The sequence below is a fragment of the Tasmannia lanceolata genome, unplaced genomic scaffold, assembly GCF_043159265.1.
Source record: "Tasmannia lanceolata isolate RefF3 unplaced genomic scaffold, GAP_Taslan_0.1 ptg000002l, whole genome shotgun sequence".
Classification (NCBI taxonomy): Eukaryota; Viridiplantae; Streptophyta; class Magnoliopsida; order Canellales; family Winteraceae; genus Tasmannia; species Tasmannia lanceolata.
This window is the reverse complement of record NW_027518679.1, coordinates 585,913-611,350: the sequence shown is the minus strand read 5'-3', so window position 1 is coordinate 611,350 and position 25,438 is coordinate 585,913. Positions and strand designations below refer to the sequence as shown.

Sequence of the window (25,438 nt, the reverse complement as noted above, 5' to 3'; positions counted from 1 at the left end):
GATCGGACCATCTTTTTTGGAAAATAACTTTTGGGACCAAAATGCCCCTATTTGACTGTTAGACATTCAAATGCGACCAAAATACCCTCAAATTGGTTCACCACTAAAGGAAAAAATTAAAAATGAAAAGTCATTGTGGTCAAACTTCAAAAATACAAACTTTTAAAATTACGTCCTGTCGGTGAGCAATATTAAACAGTATCATTTGGTACCCCCTGAAAATACCCAAAATGCCCTCAACACTTAGAATTTCCAAATTAAGCGAAACTCCTGAGAAATTCTAAATTTAGCAGGTTTTCCAAAATTCAGGAAATCATTCATAATCTCTCAGACATATTTCGGGGATCAAAAGAATTACACAGGAAAAGACCAAATTACCCCGAGGTGCTAGAATTTAGCGAGACTAGGGAAAACCCTGAGAAATTCTAAAAATAGCAGATTTTTGAAGATTTATGAACGGACTCGAGATTTCTTAGACACAACTTAGGGACCAAATATGATATGTTTGGAAATGTCTAAAATACCCCCGAAGTGCGAGACTAAGAGAAAATCTTGAGAGATCTAGGTTTTTCAAATCTTACGAAAGTACTCCTAATCCATCAGCCCTACCCTCAAGATGGTTTTGGACATATAAGAAATGATTGAAATATCCATAAAATGATGAAAATGTGGAAGCCCCATGAGTTTCTAAAAATAGCAGTTTTTTTCAAAATTTGTAAAATCACTCAAGATTTCTCAAATATAACTCGGGGGTCAAACGAGACACATCGGGAATGACCAAAATACCCCTGCAGTGCAAAATAGGCAAAAATTAGGTGCAAAATAGGCAAAAATTAGGGAAACCCTAAAAATTCTAAAAATAGCAGGTTTTTTCATTTGCTTGGAAACTTGAACTTTCATCTTCCAGAGGCCAAAGGAACCCCCTAGAGACCTTCAGGATCGCGAATTATCTTCAAAACTCCCATAATGAAATGAAATCTACCCTAAAATGCATGGATGCCTAATCTAATGCTGAATACGGATTCAAAACTCGATGATACTACCGAATCTTTTGCTTTTTAAAGTATAGCAAAATGGGGGTGTCTACACCTGCATACCTGCGCTGACGCACTCTCCAAGATGGCATCGTTCGGAATATTCGAACCAGGAAACATTTACACCAAGATCCTCTCCCAACCTAGCATCGAAAGAGAGGAAGTTCTACAACTCGATGAAGAACCCTGTTGGATGGACCCGATAGTACAGTACCTGAGAGATAGCACCCTACCCTCAGATAGAAAGGAAGCCCGATGTTTGGTTGCCAAAGCCGCCCATTACATCTTTGACGGACAAGCATTGTACAAGCGATCTTTCTCATGGCCACTATTGAAATGCCTCCGACCTTCGGCCACGGAGCTCGCAATGAGAGAAGTCTAAGAAGGGATCTGCGGTGACCACTCGGGTGGAAAAGTCTTAGCACACAAGATTCTATGCCAAGGCTTTTTCTGGCCGACTCTCCAACAGGACATAGAAGATTGTATCAGAAGATGTGAGCAATGCCAAAAGTTCGTCGCCGTACCTCGCCTTCCCACGGTCCCCTACAATCCCATCTCCAATCCCGTCTCGTTTGCCATGTGGGGAATGGACTTATTGGGACCTTTCCCGAACTCCGCCAAGGGGCACCTTATGATGTACGTGGCTATCGACTACTTTACCAAATGGGTCGAAGCCAAAGCGGTAAAAAAAGTAACTTCTAAGGAAACGGAGAACTTCTTCTACCACGACATTATCTGCTGGTTTGAATACCGCGGATCCTAGTGACCGACAACGAGACCCAGTTCGCTAGCAGACAGTTCAATGATTTCTGTACGAGGCTCAGCATCGAGAAGAGATTCACGGCAGTCGGTCATCCACAAGCCAACGGACAGGTGGAGATGACCAATAGGATACTCTTACAAGGATTGAAGAAGAGGGTGGAAAACGCTCGAGGCTTATGGGCCGAGGAGTTGCCGAGCCTCCTCTGGGCTTACAGAACGACTCGTAGGACAGCGACAGGAGAATCGCCATTCAGCCTCGCCTTCGGAGTGGACGCGGTCATACCGGTTGAGATTGGCGCCCCCTCTCCAAGACGTGAAGCATATAATGAGCGGGCCAACACCAAGCACTTAAGGAGCAGCCTCGACCTCATAGAGGAAACGCGAGAAAAAGCCAGAGTCAGGATAGCAGCATACCAACAGAGGGTCGCCCGATATTATGACTCCAAGATGAAAGAAAGGGCCATCAGAACTGGCGACCTATTCCTACGCAGAGCCGAAGTCTCTGACCCTCCCAGCTCCGAAAAGTTGGCTCCCACTTGGGAAGGTCCCTACTGTGTCTCCCGTATACTCCAACCAGGGTCGTATCAACTGGAAAGTTTAGAAGGCGATCCTATTCCCCCTGCTTGGCACATATCAAATCTAAAGGAATTCTATCAACATGTACTTTTCACCTCCAATAATGAAATCTCTTTCTAGGTTCTCCACTCATTGAGTAATCACTCCCCAACATTAATAAATCTCCAGGCTGGACGAACCGGCAGTTAACTTATGAAAAGAAGTTAACGCCCATCGGATGAGCCTCTGGGCCATCCGAATAAAAGGGTTCCCCGAGATGATAAATGTGTGACCGGATCCGATCCCCCGGAAATCACCATAAAACATCATGGGTAAAAGTCCCGGTTTAAGTCAAGACGGGTGGGTCTGTTACCTCCTAACTTATCATTCTAGAGAACAACGACTGAAGTGCCGGAGCACAAAAGGATAAGATAAAAAATGGATGCCCTTCGAGGCTCGGTAAAAGATCTACCCTCACCGTGTAGACACCCCCATTTTGCTACGCTTTAAAAAGTGAAAGGTTTGTTTGGTATGTGTCAATCATCTGTATTAGGTTAGGTATTTTTGCATTTTAGGGTGAATTTCACCTCATTTTAGGTGTTTCGAAGTTGATTAGCAATCACGAAGGTCTCTAGGGGGTTCCATTAGTCTCCGAAAGATGAGAATTCAAGTTTGCAATCAAGTAAGAAAACCTGCTATTTTTTAGATTTCTCAGGATTTTTCCTAATTTTATCAATTTTTGCACCACAGGGGTAATTTGGTCATTTACAATGTGTTTCATTTGACTCCCGGGTTGTGTCTGAAAAATCATGAGTGATTCCATGAATTTTGAAAAACCTGCTAAATTTAGACCTCTCAGGGGTTTCACTTGATTTGGAAATTTTGAGTGTTGAGGGCGTTTTGGGCATTTTCGGGCAATACCAAATGGTCCTGTTTGATGTCATCCACCGAATAAAGTGATTTTCAAAACTTTCTATTTTTGAAAGTTTCATTCAAGACTTTCTATTTTTTACTTTCCTTTTTCGAAGGCAATCCCGTTTGAGGGTATTTTGGTCACTTTTTGAGGTGTACTCATCAAATAGAGGCATTTCGGTCCTTGAAATTATTTTTTCTAAAGGAGATGGTTTAACAATATGTCGAGGTGTGGGACCCGATCCCGTGATAGGGGAATGGCCCGCGAGCCGCCTCCCTCTCTCTTGGTCTCTCGTACCCACGCGGTTGGCGTGTGCTTTTTATTATTGATTTAATTCATCTTTTTCGTGAACTTGGGATCACTAAAGCAATCCGAATTTCACGCAAAAGAGAATGACAGAGTCGCCACCTAGATGAGAGATCTAGGACCCATAATTGACCAGAAATCTAGATTCGTTACCTGATTACGAGAATGGAATGTATGGGGAGTTACCACCACATGCACCATTCTTGCCCAATAATCCGGTCTTTAATTCCAAAAGTCAACTCTCTTGAATTTCTTTTAAATGACTCATTTAACTCTATATTAATGTGCGAACTATGTGACATGCATTGTATTCTCTAATGTGTATCTTAATTTATTTGGATTCAATCTATGTGAATATTCTCCTAAAATGCTAATTTGAGGAAAATCCTATATATTTTAATTATGAATTTATAAAAAAACTAATATACAAAACCCCACCATTTGTGTGTGGGGCCGACTCGTGATTGGTATGCCATCAACCATCCAAGCTGCATACGTACCCAAGCCTTACTGGGATCAGAGTCGACGTAGTTCGGTGCACCTGAACTGAGCTACTTATGCCTAACTCATCTAGTACACCGATCTAGACTAGATTGACTGTTTTAACTGTTTAAGAGAAATTATTTAGTTCAAGTTGAAGATTTTATTATCCTAGGACTTCATCTAAGATGCTATATGGTCCTTTCTAAGTGCAAGTCATCCCTTAGAGTAACGCAGGTTCTCCTACATCCTAGGTAACTATGTTTGTCCTCGGGAAAAATTGGGTGACTAGTGTAACTAGATCTATGGCACGGTTGTTATCCATAGCAAACGGCCGTGATGAGCCTGGACTCCTAACTCTAGGACTCCCTAAAACATAGGACACAACGTGACGTAAGTGTTCCTAAGGGGCCCTAAAAGGTTCCTACGATAGGAGACCGCAATCCAACGGCTCCTAAGACTTTGATTAAGTTAATTCAATTTGTTGAGATTGGTGATTTTTAGATTGACTGATTTTTTTATTTTCAATGATTTTCGATTCCTAAATATCTAAGGAATACCAAAGGTTCTATGGTTTGCCAGTTTCTGCCTCGAATCGCAACCATGGATGGGAATCGTGCTCTCAACCCTTGTATAATTTAGCACGTAAGTTATAGTATCTTATTGCCTGGCATGTTTCTTAGGATTTCCGTGGACAGTGGACCTCGGAGCCAATATCGTACTATAATTTACGCATTTCAATTATGCAGGATTAATCGCAATTAGTATACGATTGTGGTTGCAATCTCGGCAGTTAGACTATCGCAGTATAGCGAATTTACATTAGAGATCTATGAACCCTAAGGTTTCTGTTTCAAACAAGTTGGGGATTAAATTCATGAGGTAAAGTTAAGATTTGTTGGAGGTTTTTACTGACTTTTGTGTTGATTTACTATGAAATTATGATTTATTAACATTAAGACTAGATTGCTAGGATTACACAGAAACCCTAAGCAATCAAACTCTAAATCAGTTGAAACTTTCCAGTAACAAGATATGGATGATTGTGGCTTATTGGAAACATTTCATGAATTTGCATGAAGATTTGATTCAATCTCCGATTTTTAAAATTCAAATGAGTTCTTAGGTTAACACAGTAACTTATAGCATATCAATTTCAAATTAATCCAAACTTTCACAGAATAGAGATAATCATGAGATTAGACTACTGTATGACGTTCATGGATTTTATTACGATTTGATGGCAATTGAAATTCACACAAAAATCGGAGGAAACCAAAGAATTGCTTAAAAACAAACCTAATGGTATCCTAAAATCAAATAAAAAATTCCAGTAGATATATAATAGATTATAAAAAAATTTACCAAAATTTCAAAAATTAAAAATTAAATCTCCTCCGGAAAATCGATTTTTAAATATAAAAAGGGGAATTTGTTTCCTACGAATTGAAACCCGTTTATTAAAATAAATTAGAAAACCATAATAAAACTTTGCAAAACCAATTGAAAATTTTTCTCTAACATTCCAGTAACCTAAGTTACTGGTTTGTAAAGAAAAAGTTCAAAAATTTACTAATTTAATACGAAAAAGAATGACGCCACGTAAACTGAAGAATCGATTAGAAAATAGTAAAGGAAACATTGTTTTCAAAATTTTATTCCATGAAAACTTGAATTTATAATTAAACATGAGTTCTGAAAATTTTCATCAATTTTTAAAATCGTTTGATATTTATTAAAAATAACCCAAAATTAAAATAAATTAAAACCGGATTAAAAAAAATCAGAAAATTCCAAAACTTTAATGGTGAACTGGAAATCCAAATATCGGTTTGGAACCAAATTTTCATGAAATTTGTACTTGATTTGACCCGTTTTTTATTTTATTCTTCAAGAAATAACCCTTTGCCGAGTTATCTTTCGAAAAATAAAATGGAAATCGAGGCGGTCAAACCGTGGTCCAAGATTTCACTTTCCAGTAGTTTTGAAACTTTTATTAACCTAAAAAAAATTTGTTTTTTGAAAAAGATTATGCTCTCAAACACTTTGCTTGAAAATTGAATTTAAACTCATATTGAAGAATAAAGAAAGAAAATTAATATTTATATGGAGAAAAACTAATATTCTGTTAAAATTTTGGATTTTGAAAGCCTTTAATCTTACCATAACATACTGAAATTTCAAAAGAAAACTCATTGATTTGATATTTCAAAAATAAAATCCTAGCATGCTTGTTCTAATTCGTAAAGAAGAGAGATCCTTACCGTTGATCGCGATCCTTGTCTCTAGGGTTAGTGATCCGAGATATACACTTTGTCCAACCCTTTTATACGCTCAAAAAGATCCAAAGAATACTCCAATAATCCTTGTAAGCCCAATGGTTTCCACCTTGGCATTCCCATCTTATTTTGATGATTCCAACACACAAGTGATTTATGATCACTAATGTGTTTGATTGTCTAAGTTGTAGATCACATTGGTGCTAAGACAACATTGCTTGGATTGAGGCCAAGAAGATCTCATTGGACCACATCATGAAGGCCAAAGACATCGAAATCCAAGACGAATGAAGACTTGAAGAATCGCATTGAAGATCGAAGTCAATTTAGATTGTAAAAGATCCAATCTTAATTTAGACTTTAAGAGGCATAAATTAAGTTAATCTCACACACCCTAAATGTATAAAAGATTGTCCTTGTGGTGTTCCAACACCTTGAAAACCTCATAGCAATCCCATCTTGGTGTAAAATTGGAAGCCCAAAAACAAGAAGTGAAAATCTGCTCAACATAGGCTTCTCGGAACTTCGAGAGAATTCTCATATCCAAGCTCGGAACTCCGAGAGATTCCTCGGAGCTCCGAGAAATGGTCCAGTAGACATTTTTTCAATTCTGTTTGTATTCCCGGAACTCCGAGATTTTTTCTCAGACCTCCGAGAATTTCTCGGAACTCCGAGAAATATTCTCCGAACTCCGAGAACACTATAACGGTCGAAAAAAGAGCCGTTGGTAATTTTTGCCAGAATTACGACAATGCCCTTGAACGGTCATATTTGGATTTTCCTATATATATATGCGTATTCCTAACATACCAAACAAAAATCCTAATACTCTAAAACTTCATTTGAGCATCCAAAGAGTGAATCATACTTGATTATGCCTCTCATCCTCTAAAGATTAGGATTTGGATCATAGGCTCAATTTGTACATCTTCTACATTTTGTAAACCCTTGTGAGGGATTGTTTTTATTCTTTCTTTCTTATTCAAAGACATTGTATTGGGCGAGTGTTCGGAGAAGCGTAGCCCACTCTCCGTGGTGAAGATTGCCACCAAGTTTAAAGGTAATCGGATGTGTAATCGGCATTGATATTCGCCGAAGTTAAGAAGATCACATAGTGAAGCCATTAACGGGTTTGGTTGGTGGAGTGGAGTAGGCCTCGTGTTTTGAGAACCGAACCACTTTAAATCTCGGGTGCACTCTCTCTTGAACTCTAGCTCTTTATTTTGCATTGCACCTCTAGATTTAACTTGTGTGCTTCAATTTCATTGTTGATCTCTTACTTTCCAATTTAGGTTTGAGTTTTTCAAAAGGCTAAAACTTGCTAGCAACCTAATAATTTTCACTCCTCATAGTTGCCATTTCGGGACCACCCTTGGTTTTTCACTTGGTATCAGAGCCTTGGCTCTTAAAAGATTTTCTTTTCTTAAAATCTTTGGAAAATTATTTGTTTTCAACAAGGGAAAGATCATAAGATCTTTGGCAACTTTCTAATTGTGTAATGGCGGATAGAAATGGAACCGGACTTCCGGAGGGCCATTCCACATCTAGACCTCCTTTCTTTGATGGGTCCAATTATGGACATTGGAAGACAAGGATGCGCATCTATCTTCTTTCGATAGATGTGGAACTTTGGCATATTGTTGAAAATGGATACATTTTCCCTTCTACACCATTTGAAGAATGGAATACGGTAGAAAAAAGGCATGCAAATTTAAATTACAAAGCTATAAATTCTTTGTTTTGCTCCTTATCTACGGAGGAGTTTAATCGAGTTGCTCTTTTTGATTCCGCCAAGATTATTTGGTATACACTTGCCGTTACCCATGAGGGAACATCACAAGTTAAAGATTCCAAAATAAACTTGTTAAAGAGCAAATATGAAATGTTTAGAATGGGTCAAAATGAAAGCATTTCCGAAATGTATACCCATTTTTCTAAAATTTCTAATGAACTAGCTAATCTTGGTAAATCTTATCCTACTGATGAGCTTGTGAGTAAGTTGCTTAGGTCACTTCCTCCACATTGGGATCCAAAGGTCACCGCGATACAAGAATTAAAGAGTCTCAAGACGCTAACAATGGAGGAGCTCGTAGGATCTCTCATCACCCATGAGATGCTCCTCACTAGCCGACAAGAGGAGAAGAAGCCAAAAGAGAAAGAAAGAGAAAGTCGATCTCTAGCTCTAAAGATCTCCAAGGTAAAAGCGGATTCATCATCCTCAAGTGAGGCGGATAGTGATGAAGAAGAAGCGCTAATAAATTTAAATGGAGAAAGAAACATAAAAAGGATAAAAATAAGAAGAAACAAGAAAATGAAGTTGAGGGAGCAATAAGATGTTACAATTGCAAGAAAACCGGACACAAAAGACCGGAATGCCCTCTTCTCAACTCATCCTCCTCGAAGTACAAGGGTAAGAAGAAGGATTGGAAGAAGCATAAGGCTCTTGCCGCCGGATGGGATGCTACTAGCACCTCAGGAAAGAGCTCAAGTGAAAGGGAAGAAAATAAAGATGACCTTTGCCTCATGGCACTCTCCCATGAAGTCGAGGTAAATTCTAACCTCTCTTATAATTCATCAAGTAGCGATAGTGAAAAAATATCTTATGATGAATTGTGTAACACCTTGCATTCTCAAATTTCAAAAAATAAAGTTCTTAAAAAATCTATTTCTATATTAGAAAATGAACTTGATATTTTAAAAATTGACTCATCTTCTTCCATATCAAAATCTCAAGCACAAATTGAAAATTTTAAACTTGAGATTAAAACCCTTAAGGGTTGTTTGAATGAGAAAACTTGCCAATTAGCACAATTTTAAGATGTGGCAAGCTCTTCCAAATCTTATGAAGATGAATTTAATGATTCTTTAAATCAAATAACACATCTTCGTAATGAAAATGAAAGGTTAAGATTATGTCTCCATGGATTCTTAAATGGTGACAAAATTATTGACATAATCTTAAAGAAGACTAGTCAAAGACCTAAACATGCATGTTATGATAGGAGTAGCGTATCTAATCCTCATGTTAGATGCCATTATTGTGGAATAAATGGTCATTACCAATTCCAATGTGCATCTAAGATTAGGGATAGCGGTGGATCCAAGAAAGCTTGGGTTCCCAAAGCCCCCATATGATTTTCATCATATGTGCTTAGAATAGGGGCTTGTGCACTTAAAATTGAATATCTTTTTATAGGTAGTTTCATAACCCCTCTCATATTGAATAAAACTTCTAAATAGGGGGAGTTCTAGGTTTGTCTTCTTCCTTGAAAAATGGGGAGCCTTAAATTGAATATTTCATCCCTTTGTTTCTTTTTTACCCCAATCTTTTTTATTGATGCCAAAGGGGGAGAGAATTCTTGTGTAAGGAAAATATGTATGCTTTTATTGGAAAATCTCTTGTGCTTGTCATCATAAAAAAGGGGGAGATTGTAAGCCCAATGGTTTCCACCTTGGCATTCCCATCTTATTTTGATGATTCCAATACACAAGTGATTTATGATCACTAATGTGTTTGATTGTCTAAGTTATAGATCACATTGGTGGTAAGACAACATTGCTTGGATTGAGGCCAAGAAGATCTCATTGGACCACATCATGAAGGCCAAAGACATCGAAATCCAAGACGAATGAAGACTTGAGAATCGCATTGAAGATCGAAGTCAATTTAGATTGTAAAAGATCCAATCTTAATTTAGATTTTAAGAGGCATAAATTAAGTTAATCTCACACACTCTAAATGTATAAAAGATTGTCCTTGTGGCGTTCCAACACCTTGGAACCCTCATAGCAATCCCATCCTGGTGTAAAATTGGAAGCCCAAAAACAAGAAGTGAAAATCTGCTCAACATAGGCTTCTCGGAACTCCGAGAGAATTCTCGAAGCTCGGAGCTCCGAGAGATGGTCCAGTAGACATTTTTTCAATTCTGTTTGTATTCCCGGAACTCCGAGATTTTTTCTCGGAACTCCGAGAACACTATAACGGTCGGAAAAAGAGCCGTTGGTAATTTTTGCCAGAATTACGACAATGCCCTTGAACGGTCATATTTGGCTTTTCCTATATATATGGGTATTCCTAACATACCAAACAAAAATCCTAACACTCTAAAACTTCATTTGAACATCCAAAGAGTGAATCATACTTGATTATGCCTCTCATCCTCTAAAGATTAGGATTTGGATTATAGGCTCCATTTGTACATCTTCTACATTTTGTAAACCCTTGTGAGGGATTGTTTTTGTTCTTTCTTTCTTATTCAAAGACATTGTATTGGGCGAGTGTTCGGAGAAGCGTAGCCCACTCTTCGTGGTGAAGATTGCCACCAAAGTTAAAGGTAATCGGATTTGTAATCGGCATTGATCTTCGCCGAAGTTAAGAAGATCACATAGTGAAGCCATCAACGGGTTTGGTTGGTGGAGTGGAGTAGGCCTCGCGTTTTGAGGACCGAACCACTTTAAATCTCGGGTGCACTCTCTCTTGAACTCTAGCTCTTTATTTTGCATTGCACCTCTAGATTTAACTTGTGTACTTCAATTTCATTGTTGATCTCTTAATTTTCAATTTAGGTTTGAGTTTTTCAAAAGGCTAAAACTTGCTAACAACCTAATAATTTTCACTCCTCATAGTTGCCATTTCGGGACCACCCTTGGTTTTTCCATCCTTGATTATATAATGCCTTGGAGAAGAAGAAGAAGTTCAAGAACCCCTTTTGTGAAGAACACTTGAGATAGAGATGAACACACTTGAAGAGAAGAATGAGAGGAATGAATTCCAAGGAGGAAGAGAGAGAGGGATGAATTTTCTAGAGCCACGCCAAAGGTTGTGGTTGCTTTGTTTTTATAGAAAAAGTTAGTGTTAGATTGGATTTTGAAGTTTTCAATGTAAGGACTCCTACCTTTAGTTAGTTTCTAATTCTCACCTATGGCTTGCTTTTCCCTTACCTTCTAAATTGTATTTACTTCTAATATTGATTTCTTGCAAGCCAAGCAATGTTAAATTACACAATGGAGATCTTTCAAGATCAATCTAGAAGCCTTCTCACATAGGAAACTAGCTTTTATGAATGATTTTCGTCCAAAAATGGTTGTCCAACGTTTGAGCTCATTGTTGACCTATTTAGAGGCTGATTCAGGAAAAGTCATACACTAGAAAGTTGTAGATCTTTTCGAGACGTTCGAAACAATTGTAAGTGTAAAGTTTTTGGACAAAAAGGTAAAAAGTTATGGCAGTTTTAGTAACCTGACAATACAAGCCCTTTCTAATTATAACTCTTCCTTTCTTTATTATTTTCCTAAAACAAATATGATGTCACCAACCACCTCATCCCATGTTGGACGTTTTTGCATGTGGCCTTCTCATGTGGAGCGGCCAATTATGTGGCCGACCCACATGGGTGGGTCCACATGGACCCCACCTTGTGGGCTTTAGCCCAATAGGCCTTATGACATGTATTTTGAGTTTTTTTTAATGAAAATTCAATAAAATCCTTTAAATTCAAATTTTTTATTGATGAACCCAACCCATATGATATTTATAGTGCACCCCTAACACGTAATCGAACCATCTTTTTTGGGAAAACAACTTTTCGAACTAAAATGCCCCTATTTGACCATTACACATCCAAATGCGACCAAAATACCCTCAAATTGGTTCACCCCTAAAGGGAAAAAAAATGGAAAGTCTTTGTGGTCAAACTTCAAAAATAGAAACTTTTAAAGTTGGGTCCTTTCGGTGAGCAATATCAAATAGGATCATTTGGTATCCCTTGAAAATACCCAAAATGCCCTCAACACTCAGAATTTCCAAATTAAGCGAAACCCCTTAGAAATTCTAAATTTAGCAGGTTTTCCAAACTTTAGGAAATCTTTCATAATTTCTCAGACACCTTTCGGGGATCAAAAGAATTACACAGGAAAAGACCAACTTACCCCGAAGTGCAAGAATTTGGCGAGACTAGGGAAAACCTTGAGAAATTCCAAAAATAGTAGATTTTCAAAAATTTATGAACGGACTCAAGATTTCTTAGACACAACTTAGGGACCAAATGACATGTTGGAAATGTCTAAAATACCCCTGAAGTGCAAGACTAAGAGAAAACCTTGAGAGATCTAAATTTAGCAGGTTTCCCAAATCTTACGAAATTACTCCTAATTCATCAGCCGTACCCTCAAGATGATTTTGGATATATTAGAAATGATTGAAATATCCATAAGATGATGAAAATGTGAAAGCCCCATGAGTTTCTAAAAATAGCAACTTTTTCAAAATTTGTAAAATCACTCAAGATTTCTCAAATATAACTCGGGGGTCAGACGAGATGCATCGGGAATGACCAAAATATCCCTGTAGTGTAAAAATGGGCAAAAATGAGGGAAACCCCAAAATTCTAAAAATAGCAGGTTTTTCACTTGCTTAGAAACTTGAATTTTTATCTTCTAGATACCATTGGAACACCCTAGAAACCTTTGGGGTCGCGAATCAACTTCAGAATTCCTTCAACGAGGCAAAATCTACCCTAAAATGCACAGATGCCTAATCCTAGGTGGAATACGGACTCAAAACTTGACAAACTACCGAATCTTTTGATTTTTTAAAGTGTAGCAAAATGGGAGTGTCTACAGATGCCCCTCTTTGGTAGAGATGACATAGTCATCAAATGTCAAAGCAAAAGTGACAGAACCATTTTGCGTAGCTTTAATCAACAAAAATATTCACTACTCGCGATGCAATCTAAATGCTTCCTAATGCAAGACCCTAAATGAAGTCCTAGAATTAAAAAGTTAAAAGAATCATTTACTTTGAACACCCTGAGTTTGGTGGCTCAAAATAAATGGAGAAATGAATTCAATCTAAGAGCGAAAATCACGCAACTTAGAATGAAAAATAATCCCGATGCGGCGCCGTTCACAAACAGTTAATGAGATAATGAGATATCATTTTCGAATGTATTCTGAAGAGAATGAACAAAGATCGTTCTCAAACAATTTTTAGAAGAAAATGAGAAACCGTTCATAAGCGGGCTCAAGGAGGATAAGAGACCATTCATTAATGGACTTGGAAAATAAGACACCGTTCACAAACGGGCTCAAAGAGGATATGGGGCCATTCACAAATGGACTCGGAAAATGAGACACCGTTCACAAACGGGCTCAAGGAGAATATGAGACCATTCACAAATGGACTTCGAAAATGAGACACCGTTCACAAACGGGCTCAAAGAGGATAAGAGACCATTCACAAATCGACTCGAAAAATGAGACACCGTTCACTGATTCAAAGAGAATATGAGGCCATTCACAAATGGACTCGGAAAATGAGATACCGTTCAAAAACGGGCTCAAGGAGGATATGAGACCATTCACAAATGGACTCGGAAATGAGACACCGTTCACAAATGGGCTCAACGAGGATAAGAGACCATTTACAAATGGACTCTAAAATGAGACACCGTTCACAAACGGGCTCAAGAAGGATAACAGACCATTCCCAAATGGACTCGGAAGATGAGACACCATTCCCAAACGGGCTCGAAGAAGATAAGAAACTATTCCCAAATGGATTAGAAAAATGAGGCACCGTTTCTCAAACGGGTTCGAAGAAGATAAGAGACCATTCCCAAATGGACTCAGAAAATGAGACATCGTTCCCAAACGGGCTCAAAGAAACGAGATAGCTTCGATTGATGAATTCAACAACGAAGAATTTAGAGATTTTTCATGAATTTGAATTTGACGTAAGATTGGATTTGATGAATTATAGATTTTTTGAAATCAATGAAATCAGGGATAATAGAGATCGTGCCCGATAAAGATATTGGAAACTAAGACTTTGACGAATGACGAGACGACAAACCTTAGGAACGAAGAAGCATGACTAACGAGAATGGTTTAGCAACACTTTCATGAAGCTTCAACAAGATTTTTCGCAAAGAGACTGTTGGTCTTGTCTTCTGGGGATTTTGATAACTGAAACCTTGATCTAAATACCTGAAATTGGTAATCTAGAACAACAGCTCTCTTGGATACTAACATGGAAAAGTGGGATTTGCCTCTTGACAGGTGTTTAGATAAACATTTCTTGACCAGGATAGTATTTAACTAACTGGAAGGGAATTCTGATTTTTAATAGTTCATCTTTCTAAGAAATTGACTCAACCACTATTACATCTGGGGCTCTTCCAAGCTTAAGGTGCCTTCCTGGAGTATGATTTTCTTTTGAGAACTGGGCTTTCTGATGTTTCTACTTCTGAATTCTTCTGAGCTAATCTTCTTTGAAATAAAGCTGTTTTACTAGATTCCCGAGCTCTTTCAGGTACAATCATAGGGAGCTGACGAGGCAGGGCCTCCTTCACCGAGACAGTTGCATCATTTGGACACAAGGACAACGATTGACTCTTTCTAAAGAGAAAACTTAGATAAAAGGCGCTACTCAAAGGATTGAAGAGCTCTGAAGGTTAGAATAACAAAGATTGACTGACTATACTAACAAATAGAGTGATGCTTCTGACTTAGTTAATATTTTGTTTGGTAAGTCTATCCTTTCGAGGAATAGTTTCTCAATTGGTAAACACTGGACTTCTTCCTTAAAATAGTAATGCCTCAAGGATTTAATTACGACTCCTAAGATTGCTTAGCTTCAATGCCCCCAGTTTTGAGGATGACACTTGAATTTGCCTGAACTTTTGTTGATCTTCAGTCTTGATACCGGCTGTAGCCTTTGTATAATGATTCTCTTATCGTGACCAAGTCACATCTTCGGGATTTTTAACTTGGCGGACCGTGTTAGCCTTATCTTTTGCCTGAACCACCTTTCTAGATTTTCGATCCGGCAGGCTATCCCCTTAGCTTTTGCCTATGCCGCCTTTTCGGGTTTTCAACTTAGCAGGGGAATGATCTTAAATTTTGCCTAGACCGCCCTTTCAGGTTTTCAGTCTAGCAGATCTTCAAACTCCGTTCTTTTTTTCTTTTTCTTTTCACTTTTTGTATTTCGGGACCTAGATCATTTATTCTGAACACCGGAAGGACTTTATAGGTAGGATATGGCTTTTCAAATAATGGCTTAAGGTTCAACAAAGATTTCGACCAAACCTATGAACAGGTTGCCAACGTATCCCAGGGTAGGAATCAAGTCGTGTGTAGTTCAGGGCAAATGCCCCTAGGTTGAAGGTTAATTGATTTTTCTTTTTTTCTTTCTTTCTGGAATGATTGACTTCTCTTCTTTTGGAACTTATCCCTCTCTCTTTTCTTCTTTTCTTTTCTTTGAGAACTTGTTCTTTTCCTCTCTTTTTTTTTCAATTCTGGAACTATTGGATTTTGTTCCTTTTGAAATAACCAAACTCGGTTTGACCGAGCTGCCTACATACCCCAGTGTAGGGATTAGGTCTCGTGTATGTCAGGGCAGATGCCTCTAGTTTGATGGGTTTTTAAAGAAATTTCATTCAGGCTCATAGGGTTTGCAAACCGGTATTCTTTTGACGCTGGGTTATGATTTTGGAATTTATTCGACCAAAGAAGGCCTCCCGATGTTCAGATTGGGAATCGATCTAGGTTACTAGAGTCCCTCTGATACTTATTATTATTATTATTACTTTTTTTCACGGAGTTTGACGGCATTTTCCAGTAAGAGATTATGACTCTTCTTCCTTCTGGATATTGATATGTACTTTGACTTTGAGAGTGCATACTGGTTTTTGGACATCCTTGAATCGGTGACTCTTGATATTTTGATGATCGCTCTGAGATGATTGCTCTTGCACTTTTCATATTGAATTCGATGGTTTTACATTATCGCTAGGGAAACCAGTGACCAGGGCCATTGACTGGAGATATGGAAGTTGTTTCCAAACCATGCCCCTTGTATAGCATATGTTTCTCACTTTCTTCATTCTCTTGAGCTTTCTATCTATGTCTTGCCCCTGGTATCGGTTGTAGCACTTCTACACAATCTTCTTATCCTCGAAATGGGTTTATCAATTCCTCACACTCTAATGTATTTTCCATAGGCATTCAGTGAATCAAAGTTTCAGTGCCAATGTTTATCATTTCAATTTTCTTTTTGAGAAGCTAGGCCTGGCGCTCCTCCTCTTGTTTGAACATATGTTGCCAATCAAGGGGAGTTTCGTCGGCATCTTTTTCGTCATTTGAGGCGGGAGTATTATTTTCATTTGAGTCAGAAACATACGCACTAGAACATATGAAAAAGCAAACTTTATTGAATGAAAAAGATTACATTGTTATAACTCATCCTGAATAGGCTCAGGATTCACAACTTTTAAAATGAGAAGAAAAGCAAAAGATAACTTGCCTGGACTGGGCATTGACCTTGAACTATAGAACTGTAAGACTTGACTCAATAACTGGACTGACCATAATGACTTGACTCAAAAAGTAGAAGACTAAGACTGCAACTGCTGTCTGATATTGGAGGCTCGGCGAAGGCTGGTTCATGTCTGGTACTTTTGATTTTAATCTCTTCTTCACTGCAGATGTTACAAAGCTTCTCAAGTCTAAACGGTGTCTAAGCATTATTTGGTGGTGGTGCAGCAGCATGATTCGGCAAATGATTGTTTGTAACATTGGGCCTTTGCTGGAAGACAAGGCCCTCGCTGTCAAGCAACTTTTGGATTCTGAACTTTAGGGCAATGCAATTGTCGGTAAGATGACCAGGGCCTCTATGATATTCACATGTTGGTCTGCTTTCCAATTTGCTGGTAAAGGATTAGGTGGAGCTCTAATGCCAGGTAGGGTAATACGACCTGAGGCTAGGCACTGCCTGAGTATCTCTGATGGTGGAAGAGGGAGAGGGGTAAATTCTGTCTGGGCCTTTGGTCGAGGTGCGACCCTTGTTAGATTGTATCCGAATGCCATGGGGTTTTGCGACTGGTTAGTTCTTGATACATTTCTTATCTCGGGTATCTGAGCTGGTGTAGGTCCCTTAATATCTTTTGTAGGAAAATGGCCCATGTTATAAGTCTCATATGCCGTGGTCTTTTTTAGTTCTTGACCTGTGGAGATCGGGCCTACAGCATTCACAGCGAATTGATGATTCTGATAATATTCCATGGGTTCTGGCGGTAAGGGATCGAGGAATCCATCTGGCAACACTACGTTCAATTTTTCTTCGCCATCTAAATCACTGTCACTGCTGTTGCTACCACTAAGTTCAATTATCGGATCTGGCTTAGAAACCCGAATCTCTGATTTCCTACGTCTGACATTTCTTGTTCCATACTCAACCACTCCAAATCATCGGATCGTGGGATTGAGAGATTGATGAATTTCCTTCTTTGTTTCTTGAATGACTCTCTGTGATCATGTTCATGGGTCAGAGACTTGAGTGGTTCTTTTGAGCTTTGATCGACCAGATTCCATATAACGAAACTTCGTGCTCTATCATCCTGGTATTCAGAGTCCTGAGTTGGGAATAATTTCTCGGCATTTGCTGCTTCACTTGTTGAACTTCTTGTGTTAACGTGGTCACTTGTCTAAAGAGATTCGCAATCAGTTCTTCAAAACCCATAACCATGGAACTTTGAGAATGCCCATATGCCATGGATAAGCTAGGACTTTTGCCCTTAGAAGCAACAGTGGTTGGACCAAATTTCTCAGTCAGTTGAGCTTTGATGAATTGATTTTCTTCTTTCAATTCCTTCATCTGCTGGACGAGCTGAGTCAAGGCTTCCATGATGTAAGAGAGCTGGGAATTTTCCATGAGAATGGAAGGAGAGGATTAGAGATACTTCCAAAGAAGATGAGGGATTAGCTTCCTCACTGACGGTGAATAGATTCAAACCCAAGAAGCTTTCCTGGATTTTCAGTTGTGAACAGTCCTGACATGGAAACAATAAGAACGGTATATGAGGTTGACATTCAAGGGGGGCTTTCTTCTTGATGAGTGAAAGATAATTATGGGCTAAACAAGCAATTGGAAAGACAGAATGAATCCTATAATGATTGAGGTATGATGACACGACTGTGCAAGGGAATGCCCCTAGTTTAGGGATCATGAGAATGGACTCTAAGGGACTTCGCAAAGCAATCTTGTAAAAGGTTACCTCTAGAGTAAGAAGAGACCAAAGATGCAAGTATGATTAGATCATCTGGATCAGGTATGATCAGATCATCAGGATTGCATAATCAAAAGGATTGAGACTCTGTTCCTACCAGTTAAGGGAAGGTATGAAGACATGATCGAATCGTGTGATAGAAGAATGAGAGACACATGATCAAAAGATGAGATTGCATAGGATTAATTTCGACGGGTAGATCAAGAATGACTAATCCTATGTGATCTTGGGAAAGATGGGAGTTATATCCTAATCCCAAAGAAAAAGTTTTTTAATCTTCTTTCATTTTAACAAGGGTTACCTAAAGGCATCAAACCCTAATCCTAATCTAGCGGAGTGGAGAAAGAATCTCGACTCTTGACTTTGTTTCTGTACCTAAGGACCGCTCGTTGCCATTGGAAGATGGACTACGGCCTAATCTAGACCAAATGGGTAGGATATCCTAAGCTAGGCTCACACACGTGATGTATGTGTGTTTGTATACTATATGCATGCGTGGGTTAATCTAGGGGTAAGGCCAAGAGTTCTCTTAGCGCGAATCCGTGTTCGATATACTGTACCAGTGTCCGGCGTATCAGTACGTGAACCAATGAATCTGTTTACGCACCATAAAGGTACTAGGCTAAAAGTGAAATGCTTCTCTAGCACAGAGGCACCAGGTGATGAAATCCCAGTCAACCATGCTAGATGACACTCAGGGTTCCTAAAAGGACATATGTGCATGTGAAATGCAGGGGTTTAGATGCAAGTGATGTAAATGTGTGCAACATGTTTGCGCAATCTATGATGCCTTCAGGTTTTGTTAGATTAAGTTCGAGTATGATGTGTTGAGAAAATAAAGCAAGACAAATAAACTAATCTAGCAAACATATAAAAGATAGAGTTTTCGTGAGCCAACTAAAATAAATTCAAACGAGTTATCCTTTAAAGTTTTAATGAAGTTAGGTGGTCCCCAGCAGAGTCGCTAGTCGGTGGGACCCGATCCTGCGAGAGGAGAATGGCCCGCGAGCCGCCTCCCTCTCTCTTGGTCTCTCGTACCCACGCGGTTGGCGTGTGCTTTTTATTATTGATTTAATTCATCTTTTTCATGAACTTGGGATCACTAAAGCAATCTGAATTTCACGCATAAGAGAATGACAGAGTCGCCACCTAGATGAGAGATCTAGGACCCATAATTGATTAGAAATCTAGATTCGTTACCTGATTACGAGAATGGAAGGTATGGGGAGTTACCACCACATGCACCATTCTTGCCCGATAATCCGGTCTTCAATTTCAAAAGTCAACTCTCTTGAATTTCTTTTAAATGGCTCATTTAACTCTATATTAATGTGCGAACTATGTGACATGCATCCTAAGATCTAATTTTAATGTATTCCCTAATGTGTATCTTAATTTGTTTGGATTCAATCTATGTGAATATTCTCCTAAAATGCTAATTTGAGGGAAATTTTATATATTTTAATTAAGAATTTACAAAATAAACTAATATATAAAACCCCACCATTTGTGTGTGGGGCCGACTCGTGATTAGTATGCCATCAAGCATCCAAGCTGCCTACGTACCCAAGCCTTACTGGGATCAGAGTCGACGTAGTTCGGTGCACCTGAACTCAGCTACTTATTCATAACTCATCTAGGACACCGATCTAGACTGGATTGACTGTTTTAACAGTTTAAGAGAAATTATTTAGTTCAAGTTGAAGATTTTATTTTCCGAGGACTTCATCTAAGATACTATATGGTCCTATCTAAGTGCAAGTCATCCCTTATACTAACGCAGGTTAACCTACATCCTAGGTAACTAGGTTTGTCTTATTGGAAAATTGGGTGACTAGTGTAACTAGATCTATGACACGGTTGCTATCCATAGTAAACGGCCATGATGAGGCTGGACTCCTAATCTATGACTCCCTAAAACACAGAACACAACGTGACGTAAGTGTTCCTAAGGGGCCCTAAAAGGTTCCTACGATAAGAGACCGCAATCCAACGGCTCCTAAGACTTTGATTAAGTTAATTCAATTTGTTGATATTGGTGATTTTTAGATTGACTGATTTTTTATTTTCAAGGATTTTCGATTCCTAAATATCTAAGGGATACCAAAGGTTCTATGGTTTGCCAGTTTCGGCCTCGAATCGCAACCATGGATGGGAATCGTGCTCTCAACCCTTGCATAATTTTGCACGTAAGTTATAGTATCTAATTGTCTCGCACGTTTCTCAGGATTTTCATGGACAGTGGACCTCGGAGCCAATATCATACTATAATTTATGCATTCTAATTATGCAGGATTAATCGCAATTAGTATACGATTGTGGTTGCGATTCGGCAGCTAGACTCACGGTATAGCGAATTTAAATGGGAGATCTATGAACCCTAAGGTTTCTGTTTCAAACAAGTTAGGGATTAAATTCATGATGTAAAGTTGAGATTTGTTGGAGGTTTTTACTGACTTTTGTGTTGATTTGCTATTAAATTATAATTTATTAACATTAAGACCATATTGCTATGATTAGACAGAAACCCTAAGCAATCAAACTCCAAATCAGTTGAAACTTTCCTAGTAACAAGATATGGATGATTGTGGCTTATTGGAAACATTTCATGAATTTGCATTAAGATTTGATATCAATCTCTGATTTTTTAAAATTCAAATGAGTTCATAGGTTAACACAGTAACTTATAGCGTATCAATTTCAAATTAATCCAAACTTTCACAGAATAGAGATAATCATGAGATTAGACTACTGTATGACGTTCATGGATTTTGTTACGATTTGATGGCAATTGAAATTCAGACAAAAATCGGAGGAAACCAAAGAATTGCTTAAAAATAAACCTAATGGTATCCTAAAATCACATAAAAAATTCCAGTAGATATATAATAGATTATAAGATTTTTCATCAAAATTTCAAAACTTAAAAATTAAATCTCCTCCATAAAATCGATTTTTAAATAGAAAAGAAGAATTTGTTTCCTAGGAATTGAAACCCGTTTATTAAAATAAATTACTAAACCATATTAAAACTTTGCAAAACCAATTGAAAATTTTTCTCTAACATTCCAGTAACGTAAGTTACTGGTTCGTAAAGAAAAATTTTGAACATTTACTAATTTAATACGAGAAAGAATTACGGCACGTGAACCGAAGAATCGATTAGAAAATAGTAAAGAAAATATTTTTCCAAAATTTATTCCATGCAAACTTCAACTTATAATTAAACATTAGTTCTAGAAAGTTTCATCAATTTTTAAAATCGTTTGATATTTATTAAAAATAACCCAAAATTAAAATAAATTAAAACCGGATTAAAAAAATCAAACAATTGCAAAACTTTTATTGTGAACTGGAAATCCAAAAATCGGTTTGGAACCAAATTTTCATGAAATTTGGATTTGATTTGACCCGTTTTCTATTTTATTCTTCAAGAAATAACCCTTTGCCGGGTTATCTTTCGAAAAATAAAACAGAAATCGAGGCGGTCAAACCGTGGTCCAAGATTTCACTTTCCAGTAGTTTTGAAATTTTTATTAACCTAAAAAAATTCATTTTTTGAAAAAGATTATGGTTTCAAACACTTGCCTTAAAAATTGAATTTAAACTCATATTGAAGAATAAAGAAAGAAAATTAATATTTATATGGAGGAAAACTAATTTTTTGTTGTTGAAATAAACAAGAGGGGGGTGAATTGATTTTATCACTAAATTATGCCTTTTGAACTTTGAGTATTGAACCTAATTTGATTTTTCTTCTCTTGATTAGATTTTGGTTAGTTTGAATGAGATCAAAACAAAATGAAATACAAAACCAAAATCAAAAATGAAAGTACAAGAAAAAGAAAGAACACACCGATATATAGTGGTTCGAGCAAAGCCCTACTCCACTCTTCTTAAGATCGTCCTTAAGATTTTCCACTATGTGAGACCTCCACGATGCCCGGCTCCGAGGCGATTACACTTCCAAGGGATATTAAATGAGGATGCCCTTACACCTTTACACCGACTCTCCTTCGCCGAGTTCTAAGCGATACTCCGTAGGGTATTAAGATAGGATGCCCTAGCCACCTTTACAAGAAAAGAAGATGAAGATTTGCTTGGCTTCTCTTGAAAGCTTGATGTACAATGTTGTCCCTTTGATTGCTCTCCAATAGTGGTTGCAAGTGAAAGCTCTAAATCCAAACTCAATAGATTTGCAAGTGGAAGGCAAGTTTGGGGAGAAAAATAAAATCTTAAGCTCAAATGGGTTGCAAGTTTACTTGAATGCCTAAGGAGGTTTTTCAAATGTTCAAGAGAGAAGAAATAATCCTCTTGAAGGAGTATAAATAGCCTCTTGATGAAATATGACCGTTTGGGATTAAGGAAAACAAAAAACAATTTTTAATTCAAAAACCAACGGCTATTTTTTGAGCTGTCGCGACGTTCTCGGAGCTCCGAGAAATTCTCGAAGTTCCGAGACATATTCTCGGAGTTCCGAGAGAACGGCCAGAAGATGAAAAAATTCTACTAGACCATTTCTCGGAGTTCCGAGAAAATGACCAGAAGTGAAAAATACTACTGGACCATTTCTCGGAGTTCCGAGCTCGGAGCTCCGAGAAAAATCTCGGAGTTCCAAGAAGCCTAAAATAAGCAGATTTTGTGTTTTTATTGCTTATTTGATTTTTGGGCTTTTGGAACTCAATCCCTATGATAATTTTGGAACATTTAGGAGGGTCCCAACATGTTGGTCCACCACATAACCATTCACTAAACCTTTTAAGTTCTTAAGTGATTTTGAAAAACTACTTTAAAAACACTTTGCCTTGACTTAGAAATCTAAAGAGAAAAGATGTACATTGAATTCTAGGTAAACCTCAACTTCTCTTTAGTCTTGGTCTTCAATTGGTCTGCCATCTTGTGTATGCTTGCTTGAGAGATGATGTGAGCTCCACTTAGCTCCTTTGACTCTTGTGTGATACATCTTCAAGCATGACCATGTCGTGTGTTGGTTTCTTCAATGATCAATCATATCTTAAACACAACACTTCAAGGTAAATTGATTAGTATTCAATAACATAATCAATTATGTTTAGAATCATCAAAACAAGATAGGAGAGTAGACCCTTGGGCTTACAATCTCCCCCTTTTTGATGATGACAAACAAAATTGATTATGAGGTGTGTGTGGAGTGACATAGTAGGCAAGTGAATGCAGGAACTCCCCCTCAATATATGCACAATGATAAATGATAACAATTAAAAGCATATGGTGCATATAGACAATTTGAATAGATAATCAATTTCAAACTTCTCCCCCTTTTGTCATCGACAGAAAGGGTGAACTAAAACGTAAAGCAATTTAGGAGTGAATGAAGATTGAATTAGGTACTCCCCCTAAATCAATGCTTATGGTATAAAAATATGTAGCTAAGTAATGCACATATACCTGTTCATGATCGAGATGTTGACATATTGTCAAATTGTTAGGTATTTTGATTAAGGTGAAGGTACCTCTCCATCTTAGAGAACTAAGAAGGCTAAGAATACCAATTGAGTAATTTTTAAGATTAATGTTTTGACATCTCATTCATGCAGATAGTACCAAACAAGGATGATATATATATATACTATATAGATAAGCTTGTGAAAGGCACAAAGTATTTATTTGGCAATTTCTTTGACTTGATCCGCACTCCAAATGTTTAAGGCACTTCGAATATAACATATTCTATCATCACTAAGGGGTTTTGTAAAGATATCAGCCAATTGTTCCTCAGTGTTGATATATTTTAAGCAAATATCCCCTTTTTGTGAGTGATCTCTAACGAAGTGGTGCATAATCTCAATATGTTTGGTTCTTGAGTGTTGTATGAGGGTTTTTGTTAAGCTTATAGCACTAGTATTGTCACATTGGATGAGAATATTTTTTATTTTAATTCCATAGTCCATCAATGTGCTTTTCATCCATAGGACTTGTGCACAGCAAGCTCCAGCTGCCACATATTCTGCTTCTTTTATGGATAGAGCTATTGAATTTTGTTTCTTGCTAAACCATGAAACAAGTGATTTGCCCAAGAATTGACAAGTCACACTAGTGCTTTTCCTATCCACTCTACATCCAGCGAAGTCTGCATCTGAATATCCAATGAGAGTGAAGGCAGTAGGTCTTTCATACCATAGTCCCAGACTTTGGGTTCCTCTTAAGTACTTGAAGATCTTCTTGACTGCCGATAGGTGAGACTCCTTTGGATCTGATTGAAATCGAGCACAGAGACAGACAGTAAACATAATGTCAGGCCTGCTTGCTGTCAAATAGAGTAAGCTACCTATCATATCCCTGTACATCTTTTGGTCAACAGATTTGCCAAATTCATCATTTTCTAGTTTAGCAGTTGTACTCCTGGGAATTCTTGATGTCTTACTGCTATCCATGCCATACTTCTTTAATAACTCCTTTGTATATTTTTCTTGATTTATAAATATCCCATTTTGGTATTGTTTAATTTGGAGTCCTAAGAAGTAGGTTAACTCACCCATCATGCTCATTTCAAATTCATTTTTCATTAGAGTTGCAAATTTATCACACATTTTTTGATTTGTTGAGCCACAGATGGTGTCATCCACATAAATTTGGAGAAGGAGGATATCTTGATTTTCTCTTTTGATAAATAATATTTTATCCACCTTTCCCATCTCAAATCTTTTTTCCACTAGGAATGTGCAAAGCCTCTCATACCAAGCTCTAGGAGCTTGCTTTAATCCATATAAAGCTTTATCAAGCCTGAAGACATGATTTGGATGTTTGTAGTCTTCAAAACCTGGAGGTTGCTCAACATACACTTCCTCTTGGATATAGCCATTTAGGAAGGCACTTTTGACATCCATTTGATATAGTTTAAATCCTTTATGAGATGCATATGCCAAGAGTATCCTAATAGCTTCCATACGGGCAACAGGAGCAAATGTCTCATCATAGTCTATTCCTTCCTCCTGATTGTACCCTTGGGCTACAAGCCTAGCTTTATTTCTAGTGATAATTCCATTTTCATCCAATTTGTTTCTA

At 37.8% G+C, this 25,438-nt stretch overlaps 1 protein-coding gene across 1 annotated transcript; it reads left to right on the top strand.

Moving 5' to 3' along the window:
* Positions 1-1,913: 1,913 nt before the first annotated feature.
* LOC143881986 (uncharacterized) lies at positions 1,914-16,965 on the top strand. Its single transcript, XM_077385357.1, has 2 exons — positions 1,914-2,340; positions 16,814-16,965. The coding sequence occupies exons 1-2, from the start codon at positions 1,914-1,916 to the stop codon at positions 16,963-16,965; spliced, it is 579 nt and encodes a 192-aa protein (XP_077241472.1).
* Positions 16,966-25,438: the final 8,473 nt, after the last annotated feature.